The sequence below is a fragment of the Rhinatrema bivittatum genome, chromosome 7 (genome assembly GCF_901001135.1).
Source record: "Rhinatrema bivittatum chromosome 7, aRhiBiv1.1, whole genome shotgun sequence".
NCBI classification, from domain to species: domain Eukaryota; kingdom Metazoa; phylum Chordata; class Amphibia; order Gymnophiona; family Rhinatrematidae; genus Rhinatrema; species Rhinatrema bivittatum.
The window spans coordinates 97,985,215-98,012,676 of record NC_042621.1 but is presented as its reverse complement, the minus strand read 5'-3'; the positions used below and the strand labels follow the sequence as shown (position 1 = coordinate 98,012,676).

General features: G+C 47.1%; 1 protein-coding gene across 1 annotated transcript in view; it reads right to left on the bottom strand.

Annotated features, from left to right (window-relative positions):
- The window catches only part of PLEKHG4 (pleckstrin homology and RhoGEF domain containing G4), a 341,909-nt gene that overhangs the window by 142,216 nt on the left and 172,231 nt on the right, over positions 1-27,462 (bottom strand). The window contains 4 exon segments of the mRNA XM_029608782.1: positions 9,126-9,317; positions 11,002-11,124; positions 14,874-15,012; positions 23,330-23,478. Of these exon segments, the coding sequence (XP_029464642.1) occupies positions 9,126-9,317; positions 11,002-11,124; positions 14,874-15,012; positions 23,330-23,478 (603 nt within the window).

Genomic DNA, 27,462 nt, shown 5'->3' with positions numbered 1-27,462 from the left:
TTTGCATTTTTTGACATTGAAGCCCAGCTGCCAAACCTTTGACCACTGCTTGAGCTTTGTTAAATCGCTTTTCATTCTCTCTACTCCTTCAGATGCATCTGCTCGGTTGCAGATCTTAGCATTATCCACCAAAAGATAAACACTTCTGCAATACTGCTCAAAAGGATATTGAACAGAGCCAGTCCCAGAACCAATCCTTGAGGCACTCCACACTTATCGCCTCAGAGTACCTCTAGACCCATTACCAGGCTTTTCATTTTGTCCATGAGCTTCCTATGTGGGAACATATCAAAAGCTTTGCTGGAATACAGTGCAGGTAAATCACATCAACTACTCATCCTTGATCTAATTTTCCAGTCACCCAGTCAAAGAAAAATCAATCAGATTCATTTGGCATGATCTTCCTTTGGTAAAACCATGTTGCCTCAGATCCAGCAACCCAGCAGATTGCTGAAAAAAAAGATAGCGCACTATCTACAGCCTCCATTAATGTCCCCACCACTGAGGTAAGGCTAACCAGCCTGAAGTTTCCAACCTTCTCTTTGCTACGTCTCCAATCTTGTGGCACCACTCCTGGCTCCAGCGATATACTGGACCTTCAGTGGACCTGCCAGAACATCTCTGAGTTCCTCTCCCCCACTCCTTTCCTCATCACTTCATTTTCTGCATGAAAAGCAAAATCAGAGTTGCTCAAGTCATCCAATAGCAGGAGGGAGATTTTGTTCAGTCCTGGTTTACATCCCAAAGCAGTACTGCAGGTCCCATCATAATGGGATTGTCAGAAATCCAGGACTGGCTTAAACTCTCTCTCCTGGAACTGGGTGATTTGGCAGCTCTGCAAAATATATATTAAAAGATAGACAACACACCTTCCCAATGGGATAGTTTCACTCCCAATATTACTAAGATAAATGTTATCCATCTGAAAAGAGAAAACACACTCTTCATTATCACAGCAAGGGTTTATACCGTCATGTTAGTCAAGAGAAGTCCATCCTTCCTGCTTCTATTTGTGGCCCACCACAACCACCCCTCTTGGTTCTGACAAAGGGACACCCAAAATACCATTATTGTCTCTCTCTCTGACACATGGAGCCCAAAAACATCTTGCTTGTCTGTCTGCCATAGAGCGTCCCTCCTGTCCCTGACAGAGTGCCATAAGTATCCCCATCTCTCTCTCTCTCTCTGACACACAGAATCCCATAAATGCCTCTCTCACCTCTCTGACAGGGCCAGCTCCAAGGCAAATGGTGCACTGGATGAGAACTGTAAATTGGGCCCTCCCCTTCCAAACAGTCTCCTCCCCCTTCTCCCTCCCTGCAAGGATTCTCGCCATCTTTTCCCCTTCTCTTTAGGCAATCTCTTTCTCTTCTCCTCCTCCCTAAAGACAATCTCTCCTACCTCACAGCATTCTCTCTCTCCACCAGACATTCTGCCCTCCCTATCTCCACTTCCCCTTCTTCCATGCACTTTCTTCTTCCATCCCCCATCTCCTCTCCCTCTAAGCACTTTATCCCTTTCTCCTCCTCCCTCCAGGCATTTTCTCCCTCCCTCCAGACATTCTCTCCTCTCTCCCTTCAGGCATTCTTCCTTTCTCCCTCCCCTCCCTCCACTTATTCTCACTCTAACATTGATCTTTTCCTTTCATCTAATTTATCTGCCTCTGTTTGTTCATAGCTACATTTCAATCTGTCATCCCCCCTCCAATTCTTGCTACCCCCTGCTTTTCACCTGTCTAATTCTGCTTCCCATTGCCCCTTCTCAGCCTGCCATCTCCTCCTCACCGTTCTCCCAATATCTAACTCTGCTGTCCTTCCCCCACAACTTCTGCCTCCTTTCTGACCCCTTGTCGCTCACCATCCCCAAGCTGACTCTCTCTCCGGCCATCCCCTTCACACTCTCCTATACCCATCTCTTTAGCTTTTTCTCCTTGCCATTTCACATTCTCTATTGTTTTGCCTCCTCCCTCACCTCTTCCACTCCTACCACTCTTATCTCTTACTCCGTTGTCCTTCCCGGTTCCCCTCAGTCTCCCTATTTTCATCTCTCACCTACCTACCAACATTCTCTCTCCCAGTTTCAGCCTTCTTTCTAATCCCCTTTCTATACCTCACCTCTCCTTTTCCCCAGTTCTCATTCTTTCCCCAGGCTCCTGTTTCCCGCTCTCTGGTCCCCCACCCCCAGCCTTCATCGACTTTCTTCTGCTTCTCATCCCCTCAACCAACTCCAGCTCCTTCCTTGTCGCCCACCCTCTCCCCTGGTTCCAGGCCCTTGCTTCTGCTATCTCAGCTCCTCGTTCCCTCTTCATCCTCCCATCTTTAATCCCCATATTCTCTCTCACTCTCTCTGTCTGTCTCCCCCTTCCTCTCCATACTTCAGTGTGCTCCACCCTGATCCCCTGTACATTCTCAATAGTCCCTCCATCTATATGTGGTCTTCTGTCTCTCTATGCACCACCAGTCCCAGTCCTCTCTCCATGCTCCTTTCTCCTCTTTTCCACCCATCAAACTTGGATCCTCTCTCTCATACCAAGTCCTCCCTTCCTCTCCCTGCTGCCCACCCAATTTCAGACTTCCTGTTCCTCCACCACCACCCTTTCTAGTTCTCCCTGACCCAACCCCCCCCCCAGCATCTCATGTACAGTCTCCCTCTTCCTGCCCCCATCACCCCATATGATGTGGATCTTCTGCTCTGTGCCTCCAATTCCCAGTACTTTCAATCCTTCCCCTCCCCCACAGCTGTACGTTTTGCTCTTGTTTGGTTGTGTTCAGCAGGAGAGGCACTTACTAGCACATCACCTTCCTCTCACGGTTTGAGCTGCAAGATCCCATGATCTCATGGCTCATAAAGTGAGACTGGCCCAGCATGGTAGAAGCAGCTGACGCTCTATTAAGCACTGCTCGTGCTTGTCCTGCCAGCTGGGCATGCCAGGGGGTGCATGGAGGCAGACCTGGCCCACCAGCCTTCAGGAAGGGCTTAGCCTCCTCAAGCCTCATCTTATACTGGTTGGCTATGATCATTGCTGCTGACCAATCTTATGTTTGATGCTGGCAAATACCAAGATGTCCCTCATCTCATGGCATTCCGAGCAACCACCCAGCTTGCCCTCCCCAAAGGCCAGCCCTGCTCGCTGACATGAAAAGTCAAGAAAATATTCCTCCTGTCTCTCTCTGACACAAAATCAGGGGTCCTCAACCAAGTCCTGAGGATACAGCTAGCCTGTCAGGTTCTTAGGATAAAACACCAAAATAAAACTGTTAAGCCACAAAAAACTCATCCACGACCTATGATTATACTGGTTGGTGCATTAATTCTCATGCTATTTAGCATTATAATATGCCCACGTATGAGGTCTGCTAAATGAGAGATAACAAATACTTTTTGCCCTTGGTGTTCATACCTATTCTAAATTTTGTGTGGCTTAACAGTTTTATTTTGGTGGTTTTTGATACGGTTGTTACCACCGTCCCAATTTTCTGAGAGTGGTTTTCTTGATTGCAGAGGTTCTTGGATATCCACAAGTATGCAAGATAGATTTGCATATAAAATGGAGGCAGTGCATACAAATCTATCTAATGCATATTCATTGTGGATATTATGACGAGCTGCCTGGCTAGGTATGTCCTGAAGCCTGGATTGAAAACCATTGCTATAAACATGAGCTCTATCTCCTTCTAACCCACAAAAATCCCTCCTGTCTAACTGATGCAGAGGGTGTCAAATACCCATCCTGCTTTTTCTCTGACCTTCAGTTCTGCAAATATCACGTCTGTCTCTCTGACACAGGAAATTAGGTTTAGCTGAGGTTAGAGGTGAGCAAGTACTATGCTAGACAGCCCCATAAGAGTAATCAAAACTGAGCCAAGATCAGTTAGAGCAGTCCAAGATAGTACCCCAACCAGATGCAGTAGGCAAAAAGACATTGTGAAAGGCCAGGCCAGAGCCCAAGTTAGCTTTAGACCTGCTATTGAGCTCAATAGCAGGTCTAAAGTTAGCAGGATATAATTAACCAGCTAACTAGAAACTTATCCAGGTATGCCACTGAATATCACTTTAAGTTAGCCAGATAAGTTATATCTGTAGATAGGCAGATCTATTGGGCCCTTCAAGTTTATAGGTGGGAGAAATTGTTATGATTGACAGGAAAATGTTTTCTTGAAATTCCCTCTGTTTGCCAGGTAAAACTTGCTAATTCGAGAAAAGTTGCTCTCAGTAGCAGATGCAACAGCCTGGAATATTCCTCCAATGATATGCCGCATGAAAGTTTGCATAAAATCTTTTAAAAAGAAATTTTAAACCTTTTTGGGCCTCATCTTCTAAAGTATCGCAGGCCTGCGATACTTTAGAAGATGAGGGGCGGGGGGCCGAAACAGGGGGCGGGCCTGCGCTGCCGGTTTCGCACCCAATAGCGCCACCATAGGAGGTGTAGCTATTGGGAGCGAAATAGGCGGCGAAAAGGCACTTACCTTTTCATTGTGCGCACCGTCGTCGCGGAGTCGGTCCCGGTGACGCCCCGACTCCTCCTCTTCCGGGGCCGACTCCACCCCCATTTTGGTATCGCGCGTGCGAAACATCCCTTACCGCGTGCGATACATTTGGAAAATAAGGGCCTTTATTTGAAAAGGCTTTCCTGGCGAGAGATTTGGGATGACTAATGAATATATTACAACAGCTCAGGTTCTGTCGTTAGCTTATTATGATTTGTTTTTATATATTACTGTGAATGTTTTATGTAAGTCGCATTGAATTTAATGATATAACGGCATATAAATGTTTTGAATAAATAATTAATCCATATTTTATAAACATTGAAAATATGTGCATATTTTCATTTTCGTACCCATATACACACAGAAAAAAAGTGACAGTCTAGGGATATTCTGGGGTGGAGCCAACATGTGCATGCATAAATTTCTATTTTAAAAGACATGCATGTAGATTTGCCAAGTTGTGAAATTTTACACCTGCTAATTATCTGGTATGAGTAATATTATACGTGTTTATTATTATACAGTTGACTGGGTGGAAGGTCTGGAGAATGTCTGGGGAGAATTCAGGCTGAAGAACCAGGAGGGTATCAATGACGTGGAGAAGGACTGGGCAAACTGCTGGACTAATTGGTAAGACTGGTAATTTCAATGACATTCACATTTTAAAATACACCGACTTATGCGCACAAATCCCGATCTACACGAGCAGTGCTATCGTATTTTCACGCATAAAATATATGTGCATATATTTTTAAAATAGGAAGGAAAAGTAAGCGCATTCAATGCACTGATATACCTTCTTTCAGTACACTGTGGGGCAGATTTTCAAAGGGATACGCGCGTACCCCCCCCCCCCCGAAAACCTACCCCAACCTCCCCCTGCGCGCGCCAAGCCTTTGCTGAATAGGCTCGATGGCGCGCGCAAGCCCTGGGATGCGCGCGTAGGTCCCGGGGCTTTCCTGGGGGGGGGCGTGTCGGGGGCATGTCGAGGGCGTGTCGCGGCGGCGCGTCATCCGGGGCGGGGCCACGGGCGTGATTCCGGCCCGGGGGCGTTTCGTGGGTGTGGCTGAGGCCTCCAAAACTGCTCCCAGGCTGGGGAATCGCACACCAGCAGCAGGGTCGGCAGGTGTAACTTTTCAAACAAAAATCTGAAATCGGAGCGGCCTTGGAGGAAATGGAGGCAGGCTGCGCGGCTCGGCTCATGCATGCTGCCGATTTTGCGCAGCCTTGCACGTGCCAACCCTGGATTTTAAAAGATACGCGCGTATCTATTAAAATCCGGCATACTTTTGTTTGTGCCGGTCACGCGAACAAAAGTACGCACGGGCGTACTTTTTAAAAATCTGCCCCTGTATGTAATTGCGCATAAGCGTACATATGCGTTTAGAGGATAACTTTCAAAACTGCTCACGTGCACCTATTTACGCATGTATATGGGTGCATGCAAAGTTATTTTATAACCTCGGCAGAAACGATATGTTCAAGTTGTAAAACACATATACATATGCATGGGCATATGCTCGCTTATGTAAAAATCATGAGCCATGCAAATAAATGCCGATTTATCTGGCTAAGTAGCGGCAGTTAGCTGGATATGTCTGAAAAGCACTACTTAGCTGGATAAGTTTGAATTTAGCCAGATAAGTGTGAGCAAATTATATACTGGCATATTTGTATTTCAGATTTTAAAAGGATACACAAATAGATTTTATTCACATTAATTAGAATAATTTACTCCCCTTAAATCGGCTTTTACTTGCATAAGTCAGGGGACTGTATAATATGCACATGGCAATGAAATAACCAGTTTTACCAATTAGTCTACCAGTTCACCCAGTCCATCTGAAGCCTGTGAATAGCCTCTTGGCTCTTCAGCCTAGTACCCCTATTTCACCCAGACGCCCTACCGAGTCATTTTTTCACTTTTAAGATGTTTACAATTGTTTATACCATCTATTGATCAGGAGTAAATATAGGCAAGCAAAAGACTTGCATATGTCACTTTGGCAAGCTGAAAAATAGCAATTTATGCACGTAAATGTTGGTCCATCCCCAGAACGCCCCTGGCTTTACATGCACAAAATTGCTCGTGGACCTCAATTTGTGCATGCATGTTATGGTTTTTAAAATAGCATGCACTTGTGAATATGCTATAGTGTAAGTGCTCATTTTTATATGTGCAATGTCTGAAAATTCACATATTTTATAAAACGTGCGTATATCATACGTGCGGGTTATAAAATATTAGAGTAAATCTGCTTGTGGCCATATACACACAAATATGTCACCGTATGGATCTGTTTGAAAGTTATCCTCTTTATTTTCAATTACAAGTCAAATCTTCGCAACTTCCTCTTAGAATCTCTAGCTTTCAATTTATTTGTGGCTTAACATAATAGGATATTTTTAAACAGGCAGTTAAAGACACTTCTGGACTATGCCTTTCCACTTTAACCTGCCGGAGACCAGCTTTCCAGCAGCTTGTTATTCCGCTTTCCAAATAAATGCAGATCCTACTGCTGTCATTTACTTTCAAACTCTTAGCCACACCGAAGGCTATGTCTCCATGACATTGTTCTAGTCTGGCTCCTTTCTGTTTCTGGCAGTTTGGCTTTTTTAAAATCCTGCAGAAATCATCTCTAACTGACTTCAGCCAGTTATTTGTCTTCAATTGTCTTACGTCCCAGGGGGCTCCTCTCAAATGTGGCCTCACTTCCTGTCAGCTCAGAACATTTGAATGCTGTGCATCTCAAGAGGCTCCTATTAATGTGATCTTGCTTTCTCCTGGCCTTCACTAAACCCTCTAGAGCTCTCCTAGTAGCAAAAGTGCCACAGCTTCAGAAAAGGAATGACCAATTCACTACAGATCCAAACCAGAGTATCTATGGAACAAGACAAAGGCAAGAAGGCCAACACGGGAACAGGAAGAAAACAGTGCCCTGCAGGAACAAATAGGAATGCAGGTAAAGCAGGATGAACAGGAACGCAGTTGGTCAGTAATGAGAGTCGATCCAATTTGATGTACTGTCAGCAGAGCTGAATGGGAAATGAAGTGGTCCAGTCAGTGCTAATATTAGCAAGTCCAATGTGCTGACACAAAAAATAAAATAGTGCTAGGTAACATCCAGCATCTGCTACCAGGATAACTTACTGCACCAGTCTCTCGGTTGAAAAGCCTTAGAGTGCCAGCTAAAAATTAGACAGGTCTATCAATAGTCCCTTTGCTTTTTCAGCAGTGACTCTTGAAGCTCTAGAAACTAGTTTTGCTGGATGCAGTCTGTGAATAGCTTGAATCAAGTGTGGTGCACTGACAATGACTACTGGCTCCTAAGAATACTCTTTGAGACCATCCCTCACTCCAAGCCCACCAGGTAATTCAACTGTCCCTAAATCATCTTGGAGTCTAGGATCTCAGCAATCACATATTTCTCCTCTCCTTGATGTCTACTGGAGACAGCGGGGTTGCCCCATGTTATTAAGGGTATTATCTGCCGCTCCGTGCAGGTTACCCCATGCCTTTTATTAAGGGTAATGTTTGCCACTCCAAGCAGGTTACCCCATGCCTTTTATTAACAGTAATGTCTGCCGCTCCATGCAGGTTACCCCATGCCTTTTATTAAGGGTAATGTTTGCCACTCCAAGCAGGTTACCCCATGCCTTTTATTAACAGTAATGTCTGCCTCTCCATGCAGGTTACCCCATGCCTTTTATTAACAGTAATGTCTGCCGCTCCATGCAGGTTACCCCATGCCTTTTATTAACAGTAATGTCTGCCGCTCCATGCAGGTTACCCCATGCCTTTTATTAACAGTAATGTCTGCCTCTCCATGCAGGTTACCCCATGCCTTTTATTAAGGGTAATGTCTGCAGCTCCATGCAGGTTACCCCATGCCTTTTATTAAGGGTAATAACTGCTGCTCTGTGCAGATTACCTCAGTTAACACAGGTTACCCCATTGCTTCATTTACATCTTTTAGCTACAAGGGATCCTCTGTGTTATCCCATGCCCTTTTCATTTCCATTATCATTCTTGTCATCAGCACCTCTTCCGGGAGAACATTCCATGAATCCACCACCTCTTCCCTGAAAAAATATTTCCTGGGTGTACCCCCTTGGAGTTTTGCATCATGAGCCCCTAGTTCTACAGCTTTCTTTCCAGCTGCAACAGTTTGGTTCATGTGCATCCTTAGTACCTTCCATTCCCCAGATAACTGCCCTTGATTAAAAGCCCCATCCTCCTCCATTACCCAGCCATTGTGGTCAGTCGTGGGCAACACGTGACAACTCCCTTGAAAATTCAGTAAAGCTGCCTACATTCTGAATTACACCCACACATACTGCATCACCGCCAGCACCTGCCAATCCCCTGGGCAGAAGCCGGGCCTGAGACTCAGACCTACAATTCTCATGTGGCAGCCTTGCTACTGGGTCTAAGGTAGCGGAACCCCCTAGACCTGCAGAAAATGTACATAATGCTCCTGCAATCTTCCACCCAGTTTTATCTCTGGGGCCACTCAACCACTTTTCTCAGCATAGATTAGGTTCCCTTGCAAGAGCTCTGAAGCGTTTCCTTTTCTTAATGAAATACTCTGCTATTTTCCCTAACGGAAAGCATTTTATTGTTTTCTCACTAACCTGATCGAAGAACTGATACAAGATTAATGTTTTTTCAACTCTTTTCCGGGATTCATCCAGTCTTCTGGCAAACCCTTGAAGTTGGTTCCTGTATGTCTGTAGCTTCACCACATACGTAAACACTTCGGCTGATGTAAAGTCTTTCCACCGATCCATCCTGCTCATCACTTCCTGTCCCCGCTTGAGGTATTCCTGGGAAGAGAACATTTTGTTACCAGGGTCAGTAACTTTCCTACTAGCGTGCGAGGGCACATGGGCAGGCGTGCATCGGTGCGTGGCCAGGGACACCGCCATTTTATTACTTGCACATGTACGTGCATGCATGTTACAAAATATCTCACATGTGCATCAAATTTTAAGTGGGTGCGGGCATGGGCATGCAAAATACCACTTCTACAGCGTACGTTGGGGAATTTTCAAAGTGCCTACGCCATTGCCAGTTTCACCAGTTCTTCCGCTAGGTCACCCAGTTCAGTTTTTTTAAACTTACACCTCCTCCATAGCAGAAATACATTTACAGTACATTGCACTAGACTTGGGCACACGTCCAGGCACGTAAGTATTTGCAAGCACATCTTTTAGCTCCGCCCTAGAACGCCCGTCTCCTGCCCAGGCCACGCCCCCTTTTTGAATCTGAGCGAGGTGCATGCCGCGGGAGATGCACGCGAATCTGGGCAGCTTTCAAAATATGGGGGCGCGCACACGAACCCTACTTGTTTGCGCGTTCCCTAATGTATGCATGCACTGGGCTTTTAAAATTCACCTCATGTTAATATGTTGCTTTGTTCTTCCTTTTCTTACCGCTTTTCCTCTTTTGTTCTTGTTTTTTTTGGCTTTGGCACGGAAAACGTTTTCCATGATCTGTTATTTATGCCTTTGTATTCCTTTGTATCAATTTCCAACTATTCCTTATGCAAGGGCTTTGTAGCATTATTAAAAATTCAATAAATAAATAGTAAAAAAAAAAAAAAAAAAATTCACCTCAGTGTATGGACACAATCTAAACCTCACAGGAATGTTCCACCTGCAGGAATATCAGGATTTGAGCTTGTAACCATCTATCTCCAAAGCAAGGGCTCTTCCACAGAGTTAAAGGCCCAGTTTCCCTAATCCCCAGTGGCCCTCTCATTATTCAATAAAACTGCCAAAATTTTTCAGGTTTCTTTCAATGAAGCTTCCAAAGTTCTGGTAATAAAAAGCAACTTTGCTACCAGGTAAACAAGGGAACCAGCAATCTACATGCCTTTTTCCCCACCATGGACATTTTGGCTCTCTGTCACTGTACAAGTGCAGCATGAAATATCAAGCACCAGAGATATTCTGAACAGCTTTTGAAATAGGATTCTTGAATTGTTAAGTGGAAGGGGGGGTGGGGGGGTGGAGGAAGGATCGTGTATAGAGGTTGAGGCTTGGGTGAAGTGCGCAGGGCCATACAAGTGGCAGTAACAAAAGTTGAGAGATTAAGGACAGACTAAGACTGGGGAATGGCAGTCCAAAGATATCTGGGGCTGGTGGTTAAGAGATCAGGGAAAAAAAGCTGTAGCTAAGACTAGATCACAGAAGACCAGGGAGTTTGGGTTGGGAGATCTAGGACAGAGTTTATGGCTGGGATTTGGCAGATCAGGAGCAGAACTTGGGTCTATGCTTGGTAGACGAGAGACAGATCACGGGGGCTATGGTGAAATCTAGGACAGAGCTTAGATCCGGGGTTGGAGAATCAGAGGCAGAACATGAGGCAGGGGTAGATCTTAGGAGCTTGGTAATGGGAGATCAAGGACAAGGCTTAGGCTTGGGAAAATTAAATCATAGGCTGGAACTCCTTTCTCCCATGTTTTCTCATCACGCGTATGACTTTTTATTACAGTGCGGTACTTACACATGCAACAGTTTCCAATGCCGTAAACTCTTTTTCTGCTCGATGCAGCACCTCCAAAGAATCTTCTAATTCACTCAGTTTCTGTAGTTGCTTTTTCCCAACATTTTCAATCCACTCACTGACCTATTAAAGGAAAAAAAAAAAGGTCTTCAGAACTTGCACCTTGTCCCCCAGTGATGGCTGCAACATCATCTCAACCCCAGCAGGGGGCCCTCCCAGCCCTGCGGTAACAGCTGAGCCTCTGCACAGTCTCCTGGCACTCAGTAACAGCAGGGGGCCCACAGCGCATTGGCCCCCACTTCCATCCCAGCAGTGCAAAACCACTGCAATGCCAGCAGAGGCTCTGCAGCAACATCTTTGCTGCAACCAAGCACCTCAACACACGGATATAATGGGAGGGCAATTTTCAAAGCCATTTACTTGGGGGTGTAAAATAGCGGGCATAAATGACAGATTCAAAAGGACAATGTGCTATGTTCTCTCTCTCTCTCTCAGCTGCTCACACACAATAGCAGCTGCAAAGTATGCGGGTGGTTTTAATATAAACATTTTCAAAGTGAACACGACTATATGATTCTCTTTGAAAAATCACTTAAAGTACATACAATAAAGCCACCCGCATAGTTTGCACCTGCATGGGCTATTCGAAAATTGCCCCCGAAAAGATCATCATCCCTAGTATGTGTATATATTGTATTACTGGGCAGCTAGGCTGACCTGTTTACATGACTGGCTCAATGGTAGAGATGTTTCATGGTTAGCCTTGGAGAGGGAACAGGCAGACATGGTTAATCTTGCCATGCGACTCCCCACTGAGCCATAAAATCTCTAGGACCAGTCCTACAGCTCAGTGAGACTGCCATCCTTTTCAGCCCCTCCCAGCCTGGAGGGCTGAGATTGGTTGTCTCAGGGTACAGGTACTTAGTGAGGTGATCGGTAAGTTCTGGGTGGTCATTTTGTAGTTAGCCCTTGGAGAGGCAAGTGGCTCCTTTCTGTTCCCCTACTAATTTGGGTCCCTAGCACAATGTAAGGACTTTTTTTTTTTTTTTTTTTTAAGAGGAGGTTCCCCTCAGTACACTCCCTGTCTCCGTTTTTGGACGAGAAATAGATTTTTGCCAGATTCCTTTTGGATTTTCATTCTGGGGAAAACCTGGGACCAGGGGGCTGAAGACCTGCGAGCCATCTCTCTGTTCTCTAGGGGAGGCAAGCACCAGTGACAGCACTACCCACCATGAAGGCGTCTGACGGCCAGAATTTATCCTAGGTTTTGAGATTGGGACTGCTGTTTAAATCTTGAACCCTTTTGGAGAAGGCAACCCCCCTTATCCAAAGGACAAGAGCTGGAGACCTGTGAGCCTTTTAATACTCCCTAGACGAGGCAAGCGCCAGTGACAGCGTGACATTCACCACAGACAGATTTGGGGAAATACATGAGCTATTCCCGTTTTGTTTGTGGGGAGGGTTGGTTTTTTTTTTTTCACCCACCCCCTCCTCACTGGGAAACAGGACTGAGACCGCCAGGTTCCCATTCACCACAGACCTTTCCTGCAGAGAAGTCACAGAGCGCTGAAATTCAGGATCAAGGACCAAGATCATGGAGACCCTCCACAGGATCTCCATCCAAAGGGACCAGGACACAGGCTGGGCAACCGACATCTAACAAGGGGACTCAGGCAGGATTTTTCCGGTTCTAAGGGGGATTCCTCCACCAATCAGGTTTCCCTGGCTCTCTGGGACTTAAAGAGCACGTGATAAACTCAACCCCAGGAACCTGAGAGAAGGGAAGATTAACATCTGAAAATCAGGCGCCCGTAACCTCTCACATTGGGATAAACTGGACTTTGATTTAACGTTAAAGAATCAGTAAACTTTTATTTTGAACATCCAGCACCTTGTCCTGCCTGTTTATCCCAGGAACAGCATTATAGTTACTAAGGAAGAAGGAGCTGGAAGTGCACCACCACCTGGGCCATAAGCGTAAGCTTTCCCCCACAGAAAGGACCCAGCCCTTGGGACAAAGAATGATGGGAGAAGCGCGAACCAGAGCAGCCTCAGGAATAGAAAATGAGTTTGTGTGCCCTTGGGGAAACTGAACTTCCCCCAAAAAGGGTTACATACAGGAGATTTCTTGCAGGGAAACAGCAGGGATACTTCTCCTCCTTTTAATTGCTGCCTGGAACGCAGACCTGGGAATTGATCTGGATGCAACAGTTTGGAAGGCGGTGTGCACCATGTCACCACGTGTGCTGGAAGACCTGAGCTCATGGTTAGGGTGCACAGAACCTACCGAACCCCTGTATTTTATTCCAAGGCTTTCCCAGGCTCTAGCCTGTTGTGTTGGAGAGGCTGTGGAGAGCAAGGTACTTAGAGGCATATGTGGTGGTACTGTCCGGTGGTGGGGGCGGTTCTGGTCACAGATATTCTTGCTATCCCTGTATGTGTCATGCCTCTTGAGTCTCCTGCGTGGATGGACGGGATCACTTATGCCTCGGAAACACTGTAAGTCGGTGGGTCAGTTACTGCTCGCGGCGCTGTTTACCAGAGCCACTTTTTGGAAATTTCAACCTAGCATGGTTCATTGGAGAGTGCAGTCGCAAAATGTGGCTGACCTGGAAAACCTCCAATGTGAATCAGTCTGGGGGGGAGTGCATTGTTTTCATGAGCCCCCGTCATTGCCCGTTTACAGGAGAGATTTACTCTTGGGAGAGTCTCTCTTCCTCTTTCGTTTTTTTTTGTTCTTCATGTTTTCTTCTTGTTTGCTCCATCTAGGCCTCCAGTTTGTAACTAGATGTGTAGGTTTGTCCTCAGCATAACCCCTGGCGATTGTGATTGTAATTATTTTATTACTGCATGCCGGAAAAAAATCTTTAAATAAAGAGTTAAAAAAAAAAAAGATCATCAGTAAGTGCCTCGCACAACTGGGATAGTCTCAGTTATTTAGCCTTGAAAATGTGGGTGATGGAAGAGACAGCCTGGTGAATAGTGCAATGGGCAGTATATAAACTAAGGCCCCCTCGCCCCACCATCTCAGACATCTTCTCCTCACACTTCCCCTCTGGCAGGAAGTTCTTTTTCCACCATCTATCCTGGAAGGAGATGGACTTCTCCTTTACAGAGCTGGATTTAAGATTATGGCCCTCATAGGCAAAGGACCAGGCGCGGAGGGAGGTAGGGGGGAGGGGATGAATTCACCTTCCCCTGGAAATCAAGCAGCAGTGGGAGGAGTCCCAGTTTTTGGGCACCCTTAGAATACGCTACTCTAGGTACATGTTATGCTGCCTATGCTGGAATCTGGCCCTCCTAATTTACACTTACACTCGTTTTCTAATTGTTGTTTTACACTCTTCTTCCTTTTTCCTACTCTTTTTCCAGAACAAATGTTCAGGGGATCAGCCCCCCCCCCCCCCCACACACACACACACATGCCCCCCTTCCTGATACCGAGCTGCTAAAATTCCCTCAAGCTAGAACTGTCAGCATTTGGATTTTTTGCTCGTTTTAAATGGTTCTAGCTTTTCATTGTATATATTGTTTTGAGCTTATGTAATATTCGATTATGTGCATAGTTTGTTACCCATCTGGAATTGGGGACAGAATGAGAGATAATTTTTTTGGTTTTTTTAAATAAATAAATAAATGCATGGTTAGAACTGAACCATATCCTACTTCTTTAGTGCTCGCCAATGATCACCTCCCTGCAGGCCACAGAGCAGCTTCTTCCTTCTCCTGGGACCTGTAAACGTTACCATGCCACCCCTGAGACCATGGCCAGAAGACTCCGACTCAAGCTTCCTGAGCCAGGGCATGCAGTCATAGGATCAGCTGAATGCTCACATTTAACGGTGCCACAATCAAGGATGGCCTGACCTTACCTCACACATATCGTCTTCAATCGCCTGGAATTCTATCATTAATTCCAGCTCCTGCGTACGTTTATTGGAGAGCATCACAAGCTGGTGAACCTCCTCATCCACCTTGTTATACATCGCTGTCACCCTCTCCATGGCATCTCTGTAAACAGAACAAAAAGGATAAAATGTTATCCATCTAAATGGCTAAGCTGCTATTTTAAAAGGTTAACCACCTATACTGTAGCTGGGTAAAGAGGTAGCCGGCTAGAATATAGCTGGCTGAGTTGGGTGCGTTCCTGGGAGGAGCAGAGTTAGCTGGTTAGGTTAACCAGTTAACTCCAGCTAACTGTCGACCAGCCCTACGTTGCGGCTAGAGTTAGCCGGTTAGGTGAGTTGATATTTGGAGTTATGCGGTTAACCTAACTGGCCAACTCTAGCCACACCATAGGGCTGGTCTAAAGTTAGCCAAATACCTCTGCCAGGCTAACTTTAAGATATCCGGGTATATTCAGCAGCACTGCCTCACTGCTGAATATCTCGGTTAGGTGTATCCAGCTAAGTTAACTAGCCGCTCAGCGGCTGAATATAGACCCCTGTAGGTCTATCCTCACTCAGCTTGTTTCCAAGTTGAAGGATCCTGGGTTTTTTTTGTTGCTCTCTGTGAATGAAAGTTGTTTCACCTTTGTTGTATTCCAGGTGGACTATGCTGATTTGTAGACGGAATGACCAGCACGGCAGAAGAGGTTCACCACTCTTCGGCAGGTGTACAACCAATGCCACTGCATATCCAAAAGATCAGGATGCACCGAGAGTTTTTTCCTTGCTGTGCCTGAGGCAGCTCACATTAGTACATAATATTTCTGAGCAGTAGGTGTGTTTCGACATTATCTTCTTCACCTATGCTGGGGACCATGTTGTTATATTCATAAAGATAATCAGCTACATTTACTCAGTTCTCTCTAGCCAGATAGTCAACTAAAAGTGTGGTTGAATATCTGGATAAATTTAGCCGGTCAAAGTTTTGGGGGGGGGGGAGGCAACAGTTCCCACAATCTCTCACTCCATATGAAAATCAGTAATCTCCTTCCAACCCCGACCCCTTAGACGCCCTTCCATCCCAGAAACTTACCTCTAGTTTGTTTTCAGCATGAGGGAGGAGAGGCTGAGGTGGCTGAGGCTCAGACAGGATCAAAGCAGCTTTGTGTGGGGGTGGGGGGAGGGGGATTTTTTGAAAAAATAGGATTGGGCAGGAGGGAGAAGGATGCTCTCAGCCTCCCGGGCAGACTTTCACAATCAAGTAGAAGAGAGGAAGGATCTGGTCAGCCAGATTTAGGCCGCCTTTCTCCCCCCAGTCTAAACCTGACTCTTGGCCACCCAGAATTTGGCTGCCTGGTGAAATTTAGCACGCTAAACTTGGTCAGTTAGCTTGGTCAGTTTTCAAGGCTTTGGATTACCTGGCTAATTCTTTTACTTAGCTGGCAAGATCCCTTTGCCAATTGACCCCATAGCATAAAAGGTTTGTTTTTAATCACTGTGTAAGTGTAAGGGACCCCTTATGACCCTACACCCTGTTTGTCCTTAGAGTCAGTGTCGCGAGGGAGGAAGAGGTAATCACAGCAGACCCCAGCACCTCCTTCCAGGCTGCAGGGATTGGCTATTCAGACGGATAATATGCAGGCAGTGTGAAGTGGCCATTTCCAGTTGATTTGGAGGAGGAGGAGAGCTGTGTTTCCTGCCATTTTGGGGGGGTCTCACAGCCTGAGAAGAGTCAGCATGAAGAAGAGGCATGTCCCCCGTCTAGCACCCCACAGTCTGAAAGGGACTTGCCTTGAAGGGTAGGAAGGAGAGGAAGATTGTTTGGTGGGCATGTTCCTTCTGAGAGAAGATGTGTCCTGCTTCCAGGGGGACCTTCCCCTGCCAGGAGGTAGACAGAGCTCTGCGTTTCTGCCGACCACACAAGGAGGACTGCGCTGTCTTGGCTCTCAGAAGTGTTACGCTGTTGGAGAAGGTTTGTTGAGGAGGAATCGTTTGGGTCACCATTCCTGCCCATAGGAGATGCTAAAGAACTGTGTGCTTTTTTGGCACTCTCTACTTGAGAGGCCCCTGTACCATCAGAGAGGATTAAGGAGAACCCAGTGACCGTATTGAAGCCCATCATTACCCCTGGAAAGAAAGGGTTACCCAGGGGCCTGCCAGCTAAAAGGACACTTGTACAGAGAAGCAGGCCTGTGACAAACAGACTTTTGAATCTGCTTTGGAAGATCATTTGGAGGCTGGCTGATGATCGATTTCTCTGTTTGAGATCTGGTTACAATAAAGTTTTGAGTGCAACACCCTAGCAACAAGTCCGGCATGCATTTTTAGGTACTGGAAGGGGCATCACATAGCAAGACAACTAACTGTGAGTACTACAGTGAGCAAGTTAGAGAGAATGAGAAAAGATGAGCCGCCTCAGGTGCCTTGGGCCCTGGAGGTTGAATCCTCCTCCCTGCCAGAAATGACCCAGCCCCTGGGGCCTGTTCTGAACTGTGAGTGTGAAGTGTGTACCCAGGACTCGGAGTACCCCTATGCATTCTGGATGATCTCCAAAGAGAGGGTTACAACTGTTTTGCCCAACAAAGGGTATGTAAAGAAGTCATTTACATAATACAGCAGCCAGAGAACAGGATAATGCTTAGATTTAGGGCTGCACTTAAGTTTCAGGCAAATGCAGAGCAAAAAGCAAGGTTAAAATGTCTTCAAGTCAGTGTGTTTCCACAATTTTAAAATAGTAAACCTTTTTCCCAAGCATTTAATTTACTACAACTCCAAGAAGGGGAAGACAGAAAAAAAAAAACCACGCAAGCAAAAGCTTGTGCAAAAAGAATTGTAATCAACGTTCCTTGAAAGTGCTGAACTTAGGAAACCTATAAAAGCGCTACAGTTCTTTCTCCTCCACAAGATTTTGCTTATGTGACTTTTTTTTTCCCCTTCTAGGAGCTGCAACAAATTAAATCTGTGGATAAAAGATTCTGCCTTGTAAAGTGACTTTTAAGCATTTTGCACTTCCTTTCCCCAGACCATTAAATTCTACTTGCCAGCTTTAAAAGGAACTTGTTACAAATGCACAGAACAGGAGGATTATTTATGTCTCTGGAAAAGACCAGAATCCAGCCAGCACCTGAAACGGGAAGAGTTTCTGGCCAGAAAGAGGTGACTTGATTTTTATCTCAGGGTTCACGGAGGAGGGGCAAACACTAGAATAAAATCATTATAATGACTGTGCTTTATGAATTGAATTGAATTGAAAGAGAGGACTAAAAGTTGATTTCTGAACTTTACAGATGATACAAAATGGTAAAAACAAATGGAAACTGCAGTTTGTAAAAATGCACTCCTCAGCCCAAAAATACAACTCCAGCAGCCCAATCCCTCCCCACTCTGGGCAGCTGAACCATACACCGAAAAAAAAAAATGTTAATCCTACATAAAGGTAATAAGGCTAGCAAATCAGTGTGGGTACGGTATGCCTATGGTATAGAATTAGGAGATGTGAGGAGCACAGGGAAGATGGGACCTCCAGAAAAGCAATCCTGGTGTTGTGGTCCCGACTGATCCTCTCCTGATCGGGCTCAGGCCCGCCTACCTCCGCTCCAGCAGCCGCGGGATTCCGCCCAGCCCAGGTCCCGGGAGGCCCTCCGTCCGTGCGGTTCCCACGTGGCGGACGCCATTGCAGGCCTGTTCTCCTCCGGCCTCGCGCGCGCGAAGAGGCTCCTCTTGTGCGTCCAGCTCCCGGAAGCCCGGCTCCGTCTCCTCAGCTGACGTCATGCTCTGCTCCCGATATAACCGGCGTTCAGTCGTTCACTAAACGCCTTGCAACGAGGTCCCGAGCTGACTAGTTGCTTCCTGTTCGCGTTTCCTGTTGACTCCCTGATACCTGCCTTGACTCCGGTTTGCCTCTGACTTCGCTACAGCCTGCTGCCTGCCTTGACTCCGGTTTGCCTCTGACTTCGCTACAGCCTGCTACCTGCCTTGACTCCGGTTTGCCTCTGACTTCGCTACAGCCTGGTGCCTGCCTTGACTCCGGTTTGCCTCTGACTTCGCTACAGCCTGCTGCCTGCCTTGACTCCGGTTTGCTTCTGACTTCGCTACAGCCTGGTGCCTGCCTTGACTCCGGTTTGCCTCTGACTTCGCTACAGCCTGCTGCCTGCCTTGACTCCGGTTTGCTTCTGACTTCGCTACAGCCTGGTGCCTGCCTTGACTCCGGTTTGCCTCTGACTTCGCTACAGCCTGCTGCCTGCCTTGACTCCGGTTTGCCTCTGACTTCGCTACAGCCTGCTGCCTGCCTTGACTCCGGTTTGCTTCTGACTTCGCTACAGCCTGGTGCCTGCCTTGACTCCGGTTTGCCTCTGACTTCGCTACAGCCTGCTGCCTGCCTTGACTCAGGTTTGCTTCTGACTTCGCTACAGCCTGGTGCCTGCCTTGACTCCGGTTTGCCTCTGACTTCGCTACAGCCTGCTACCTGCCTTGACTCCGGTTTGCCTCTGACTTCGCTACAGCCTGCTGCCTGCCTTGACTCCGGTTTGCTTCTGACTTCGCTACAGCCTGGTGCCTGCCTTGACTCCGGTTTGCCTCTGACTTCGCTACACCCTGCTACCTGCCTTGACTCCGGTTTGCCTCTGACTTCGCTACAGCCTGCTGCCTGCCTTGACTCCGGTTTGCTTCTGACTTCGCTACAGCCTGGTGCCTGCCTTGACTCCGGTTTGCCTCTGACTTCGCTACAGCCTGCTACCTGCCTTGACTCCGGTTTGCCTCTGACTTCGCTACAGCCTGCTGCCTGCCTTGACTCCGGTTTGCTTCTGACTTCGCTACAGCCTGCTACCTGCCTTGACTCCGGTTTGCTTCTGACTTCGCTACAGCCTGCTACCAGCCTTGACTCCGGTTTGCTTCTGACTTCGCTACAGCCCGCTGCCTGCCCTGACCCGGGTTGCCACGGACTTCTTTACCACTGCCCGCCTGCTCAGGCCCCGAGTGTTCCCTTCTGGGCCCGTTTCCTGACCCGGCCTGTCTCTCTGACTCTCTGGCAAACCTCTAGCCGGCTCAGCTCCTAGTGGGCCTCCTGCCTTCCTAAGCAATAGCTCTTCTGGACATTCTCTGCAGTGCCCAAGTCCCAAGGGCCTGGGTCCCTACGGGCTCCTCCCGGGGGGACCCCAGGCTCCGGGTGAAACCTTGCCAGATCGTGCCTCCGCCTCCCGGCCTGCCCTGTGGTCACCGGTAGGCCGGCCCAAGGGTCCACCATCTACCCTCACAGAAGTCTAGCCGCAACACCTAGTGCCAGGGAAAAGGAGGCTGCAGGCCTCATGACCCTCATGGGAGAAGAGGAGAGTTTGGCCTGGCAGCCCTTTGCAAGATAGGATGAGGATCCAGCCATATCAGCCCAGATGAAAAGGAGGATCCAGGCCTGGCAGCCTTGAACAAGACAGGAGGGAGCAGACACAGCAGTGGTGGCTTGGAAAATGAGGCAGCTCTGAGCCTGGCAACTAATAGTGAGAAAGGAGACTGTTCTAGACTTGACGGCTCCACATGGAAAAGAACATAGGGAATTGGCCCAGTGGTGAAGGCGCTGAAGAAGAGTCAGCTCTGGGCCTCAGAGGTGCAAGAGACAAGAAGGGAGCTGGGAAGCAGAGGTGCAGAAGAGGAGGAGGCTTCAGATCTGGCAGTTCGACATGGAAGAAAATGTGGCAGCCAGCCAGTTCAGATCTGCCCACACATGAGGAAGAGAAAACTTCTTGGACCCTCAGTAGGAAGGTTTGATGGAGGGCTATAGGGAACAAAGGGATAAGGAAGACATAAGCAAAGAGAGATGGAAAGTTGAGGGGATATGGAGCACTGGAGGAGGTATACAGAGGCAGATTGACAACTTAGGTGGGGGAAAGATGGATGACTGGAGAACAGATGTGTGGGGAGATCCCTAAATTTAACCCTCTTTGGTCTCTAGTTGCACAAGATGCTCTGGGTGGGAGAGACCAGGGGTTTATCATGGTTGGGAAATGTTTCAATGTTTGTACATGCAGTAATAGCAAATGACTACTGGATGGCATTTTTTTTTTTTTTTTTTTAGAAAAGTGAGCATGTTAACATGATGTGTTAATGTGGTTTCTTTTAAGGGGTGGGGACTGGAAGGTGATAGAAGAGAAAGATAGCAAAAGAGATTGGCTGACCCAAGAAGAGGGAATGACCCTAGACTCTCCATGGCCTTACTATAGCTAGGGTTGTCACATGACCCAGGTCAACCATGAAAGGCTGCTCCAGTTCTGATTTTGCCCACTGTATCTATGGACTTATAGTCCAATTTTCTTTTATAAAAGGCATGACCTCAAGTCCACAGATGCAATGGGGCAAATCAACAACTAGATCAGCCTCTCCAGGTTGACTTGGGTCAGATGCCAACCCTAGCTACACCACTTACAATACCACTATTCTGAGAGAAATTATAATAGGTATAGAGAACTGGGACAGAACAAAGGATACATTATTCTGACCTGATAATTTTCTTTCCTTGAATCCTACTAGACCAGTCATTACAGATGGCATTTCCCTCATCCACACTTGACAGAGACCATAGAACCCACTTCTTTTATGACCTCATGTTGGGCTCTAAGAGGGGTGTGGTCCTAGTCCAATTCAGAGCACCACTGTGACTATCCACAATACACCTCTTCTTTTTTTCCTTTTGTAGTTTGTCGTAGGGCCCATATGACTGATTCGAGTGAGAAAAGAGGTGCCATTACCAAAAGAGAGAACAAGCACCCTTAGAAACACAAAGGTGTTACACAATCATACCCTATTAAAACCTGTGCTCCTGGATGGGTTTCTGAATAGTCTGGCAGGACTTAAGGAAAAGAGTTATCATGTAAGAATAATTTAACCTTCCTTTTCTTCCTTCATGATCAGTCTTTACGTATGGGAGTTACCAAAGCTACTCCTTGCTGGGGCAGGAAGAAGGACATGGCTGTCTTAATGATTCATGCCCCAAAGGCAGCATCTATCTTGGCCTGTATGCCCAGTCTGTAATTTTTTACAAAAAAAAGAGTGCAAGAAAGACCAGACAGCTGCTTTGCAAATTTCCTTCAGAGAGGCCTGAGCTGCCTCTGACCAGGATGATGCTTGCGCCCTTGTAGAGTGGGCCTGGAGTGCTATCAGGGGCTGCTTACCTGACAGTAGGCAGGCTGACAAGATTGCCTCCTTGCTCCATCTAGCCATGGTGGCCTTGAAAGCCACCAAAACACCACCTATAAACATTTCACAGTCGTAGGCTCTTATCTTTTCCCTGACAGTCACTATTGCTGAAGGCTGGAAAGGATATAGATTGGTTCACATGAAATGCAGATACTACCATGAGCAGGAAAGACGGGACCAGGAGAAAGATAATTGAATCTTGTGAAATTACTTAATAAGGATCTCTGCAGGACAGATGCGTCAAGCTGAGCATGTTGCTACAAGAAAAGAAGTTTTCAAAGATAAGTCCTTAATGGATAGCTATTGTATTGCTTCAAAGGGTGGCCTGACCAAGCTCTTAGCACCAAGCTGAGATCCCAGTGGGGTATAACTGGGAGAAACAGTGGCTTTTACCCCTTTCGGGAAACACCCTATGGCTGGATGCGTGGCTACTAGGGTACCTTTAATTTAACCCCTATAGCACAGCATGGCTGCTACCTGGACTTTCAAAGAACCAAATGCCAGCCCCGTGTTCAGGCCCGCTTGTAAGAAATCTAGAATCTGTGGGATATCTGCTTTCCAAGGAGAAAGGTCCTGCTTGGGGCACTAATGCTCAAACATTCTCCAAACTGTGACATATGCTAAGGAAGTGGAAACCTTCTGTGCCTTTAACATAGTTGAAATTATGGAAGCCAAATAACCTTTCATAGGTGGGTCCTTACAAGGGCCAAGCCATAAGAGAGAATGGAGACGGATCTTGCCAACGGCTCACCATCCAGGAGTCTCACCAGACCCACAGACCAATCTGGGGCCACTAGGATGATCAGGAATGGATGGTTCTTCACTTTCTTTATTGTCCGGCCTATCAGAGGACATGATCGGAAGACATGCATCAGTCTGAGCCTCAGCCACAGACACAAGAGTACAGCTATGCCTCTGGACTCTGGCTCTGCTCTGCGACTTGGCTTTGGCATTCGTATGAGTTGTCATTAGGTCCGCATGTGTGGAACCCCCATCGACTCACTATCATCTGAAATGCTTTTGAATGCAGTGCCCATTCTCCTGGGTCCAGCATGTTCCTGCTGAGATAATTGGCAAAGCCTCTCAAAAGTCTTAATGCTCGTTTATAAAAAGGGATATTTTTTAAGTACACCAGGCTGTGTTGCCTTACCCTACCACTGGTTGAAGATTCTAAGTCCTATTGATGCCCCCTGTGAAGCCCCTTATTCTGTCTTACCATGCAGACAGCACTCGTCCATGGCACATTTGTGCATCCGTACCTATAATCCTCAGTCAAGGTGACGCAGGACTCTTCTTTCTTTAGCCTTGCAAGAATAGCTCCTCCTTCTAGCTGCAATCTGACCAGCTGCACATCCTCCAGAACATTCTTCATTAGCTGGGTGTAGCTCACAAGCAGCGATCTGGCCTCCTGAATAAACATGCAAATAGAAAAGAATGAAGACAAAATACAGAATACACAGTGCTCACCCCGTAACTCTGCAGGTCTTATCTGGTGCCACTGCCAGCCCCAAAGAATGACATGGCACACAGCCATCCTGCAGGCCTGCAATTTATCACTAGCAGACCGGATTCTGAAAGAAAGTGGGATAGGAAGGAGAGCGCAGCCTTTAACTTCAAGATCCTCAGCAGTGCAGTGTGATCTCAAGAGAAGCTACTCAGTCTCATCTCCTACCGATGCCCAATCATTTCCAACATTCATTCCCATAATCTGGCCAAACGCTGCAGCCATATCCGATCCTTCCTCTCTTCTTGGAGCAAGTCATCAGAGTTTCTGCCACAGCCTCCCTTCCTCATTCAAAATCCAGTCATCATTGCCCTTGCCTCAGCCTGTGTCTCTCTCTCCCTGAGCCCAGCCTTCAGTCTCAGCCTCCATCCACCTCCCCAGGCCCAGCAATACTCATATCAGTTTCTCTGTTTATCAGGATCCATAATTGCTTCAGGCTCCAGCCAGTGCTGTGTCTGCCTCATTCTTTCTCCAATTCCCTAGGCCCAATCATCACTATGCCACCTTTAGCCTCATCCCTCCTTTTCCTGCCCTGTCATCACTTCCTCTGCGTCTGCCTCTCTCTCTCTCTCTCTCGCTGTGCCTGTACACGATTTTTGAAACATCTCCCTTGGTTTCCCTCTCTCGTCAGCCTCACACTATCCATCCTCTTCCCTATCACTCTCTTTCTACCAGTGTTAAATTAGAACACTGAGTAAACACATAATGTCATCTTATACAGTATATGATCAGCTTTCAGATAAAGGAGTTTAGTCTACTGGCTCTGGGTACAAAGGCAACATCAGGCTCTTCTCCTTGCTAACAGCGGCAGGTTCTTTGACATGGCCTTGTGGGTACTCATAGTAGTAAATCAATCGTGTGGTGTATGGACCCCAAGCAGCAGGAAAACAAATCACAAAACACACCTTCTTCAAGAAGCAGCCATTCAATCGGGCTATGGATTTAGATGTTAATCTGGTTATTTTTATTTAGAGTTATATGAAAATGGAGAAATTGTTTTCTTGTGATGTATATATATATAAACATTGCAACTGGCTAGTCTGTAAGGTGAATGGAAAGCTCTATGTATGCTATTTGGTTTTATTCTTTGTTTCTCAATCAAAACAATTTTACGCACAAAGAAGAAGCTGTGTCCAAAACCTATTAGACTTTTCTAAGATGGCAAACTATGCAGTGGTGGTGTTCCCAGTGTTACTGCTTTAAAGCACACAGTTCATAAGAACATAAGAATTGCCATGCTGAGTCAGGGCAAGGTCCACAGAACCCAGCATCCTGTTTCCACGTAACCAGCACATTCTAAAGAGAAGATCCACTCCTGGTTGCTCACACCCAAGGATAACCAGCGGTTTTCCCAAGTCTAACTGGCCAGTAATGGTTTACAGAATTTTCTATCAGTAACTTGTCCAAACCTCTTTTAAGCCCAGCTGTGCTAGATGTCTTGACCACACCAAATTTCACAGCTTCATTGTGCGCTAAGTGAAAACAATACTTTCCCCAAAGTATTTTTACATTTTCTACCGGTTACTTTCATGGACTGTCCCTTAGTCCTAATATTATTTGAAAGGGAAAATAACGGTTCCCTATTTACCTATTCTATCCCACTCATGATTTTATAAACCTCTGTCACCCCTTCTGCAAGCTCCAGAGCCCTAACCTTTTTGGCCTTTCTTCACAAGGCAGCCGTTCCATTATTTGTGTTGCCCTTCTATGCACCTTTTCCGGTTCCGCTCTCTGTTTTTGAGATAAAGAAACCAGAAAGTGTACACAGTGCTCAAGGTGCAGTCGCACCTTGGATCGACACAAAGGCAGCATGATAATCTCTGTGTTTTTTCCCCATTTCTTTCTGAATCATTCCTAACGTTCCGTTTGCCTTTTTTTTGGCAGCCGCTGCACACTGAGCCGAGGGCTTCCATGTATTGTCCACAGTGATGTTGTGGGAGGAGAATGCGGAAGGAGACCCGTGGCTGCTGGCAGAGGAAGAGTGCAGGAGCTGCCACCAGTAAATAATTCTCGGGGCAGAGGGGTGTAAGCCCGAAGACTGACTGGGGCACATTATACCCTTGCACCCGCCTTGCCTGCAAGTTATGTAACGTTTGCAGGGCTGGCGTCCTGCCAGTGGGAGGAACAACACGCTGGCGGCCAAATGAAGCCCCTGGATGGATGTCTCAGGATTCTGGTGGCCGCTTAATGCTCCCCTTCACCCCTACCCTGAGTACCTGAAGATTTCACAAGGACACGTTGCCTGATTTTGGGCACTCAGCCAAAAAATCACGCTGACCAGTGCAGTGTTTTCCTGTGGGTCCCCATCTGTTAGGTCTCCTAAGCCGACCAGTGTACAAAATCCGCTCACACAGGTTTTTTACCTTTCAGCAACGAACCTTGCCTGCGTATTTGATTCCCCTTCTTTAAGAAGGAGTTTGCCGTTGTTGAGAGATCTGTTGGACAGTGAACCCTTTTGACATTTTACCTTTCTAACAGCCCGATCCAGTAAAGTCCGTGGGAGAGCGGACTAACGCCCGCTCTCCCGGCGCGCGCACCGGCCCCTCGCCGGTGCGAGCGATCCAGTATTTAAATGAGGCGACGCGGTGCAAACGAGGAAAAGGAGGCGCTAGGGACACTAGCGCGTCCCTAGCGCCTCCTTTTGGCCTGGAGCGGCGGCTGTCAGCGGGTTTGACAGCCGACGCTCAATTTTGCCGGCGTCGGTTCTCGAGCCCGCTGACAGCCACGGGCTCGGAAACCGGACGCCGGCAAAATTGAGCATCCGGTTTTCGGCCCGACAGCCGCGGGCCGAATTCAAAATTTTTTTTTTTTTACTTTTTTTTACTTTTGGGGACCTCCGACTTAATATCGCTATGATATTAAGTCGGAGGGTGCACAGAAAAGCAGTTTTTACTGCTTTTCTGTGCACTTCCCTGGCGCCGGAAGAAATTAGCGCCGACCTTTGGGCGGCGCTAATTTCTTAGAGTAAAATGTGCGGCTTGGCTGCACATTTTACTTACTGGATCGCTCGGGAATACCTAATAGGGCCATCAACATGCATTTGCATGTTGAGGGCGCTATTAGGTGCCGCGGGTGGGCCGCGTGTTTTCCTCCCCTTACTGAATAAGTGGTAAGGGAAAACACGCGTCCAGAGCAGGCTGACAGTGCGCTCCGACGGAGCACACTTTACTGGATCGACCTGTATGTAATGCAAAGTAGAATATTAATGGAGAATGGCAAAAACAAAAGTGAAAATATTCCTTTGGCTTCTATCTTTAGACTGCATCAGAAGTTACCAATCAGTGATGAGCTGACATCCAAAGGACCTACATGCTTAGCTTTAAGAGTTAAAACTGGAAAACTGAATGTATGCCCAATCTGAGCACCTAAATTCAAGCAGCATGGGTGAGCCTAGGGGAGGCACCGGGTTGGGCAGCCCCCCCGCCCCCCAGACCACCAGGTACCTATTTTTAGATTGGGTGCAAGGAAACCCCTAGACACCAGGAATTGTAATTTATTTGGATGGGGGGGGGGGGGGGGGGGAGGTGAAGGGACAGGCCGGGGCAGGGGAAAAGGCATTTAGCTAAGGGGGCTGTTTCCCACTGTAAGGCGAGTGGGCCATCGTCACGTGGTTGGAATCAACTTAATCTTTTATTTAAGGGGGGTCAGTACTGCCTCGGAAGGTGGCAGAAGGGTGGGTGGGGGTCTCTGAAGACCCCAAGGTGAGTTTGGCCCTTTCATTCTCCTGTGGGAGCATCAGGGAGCCATGTTAGCAGCCCAATGTTCCCTTGGGAAAATAATTACCCCTTCCTCAAACACATTACAACAGGGTTGACTTTTTTCAAAGTTATTTTATTACCATAGGATTGCCTATACATAAGCTGCTTTGCATGCTTTGGGCAATTTTAT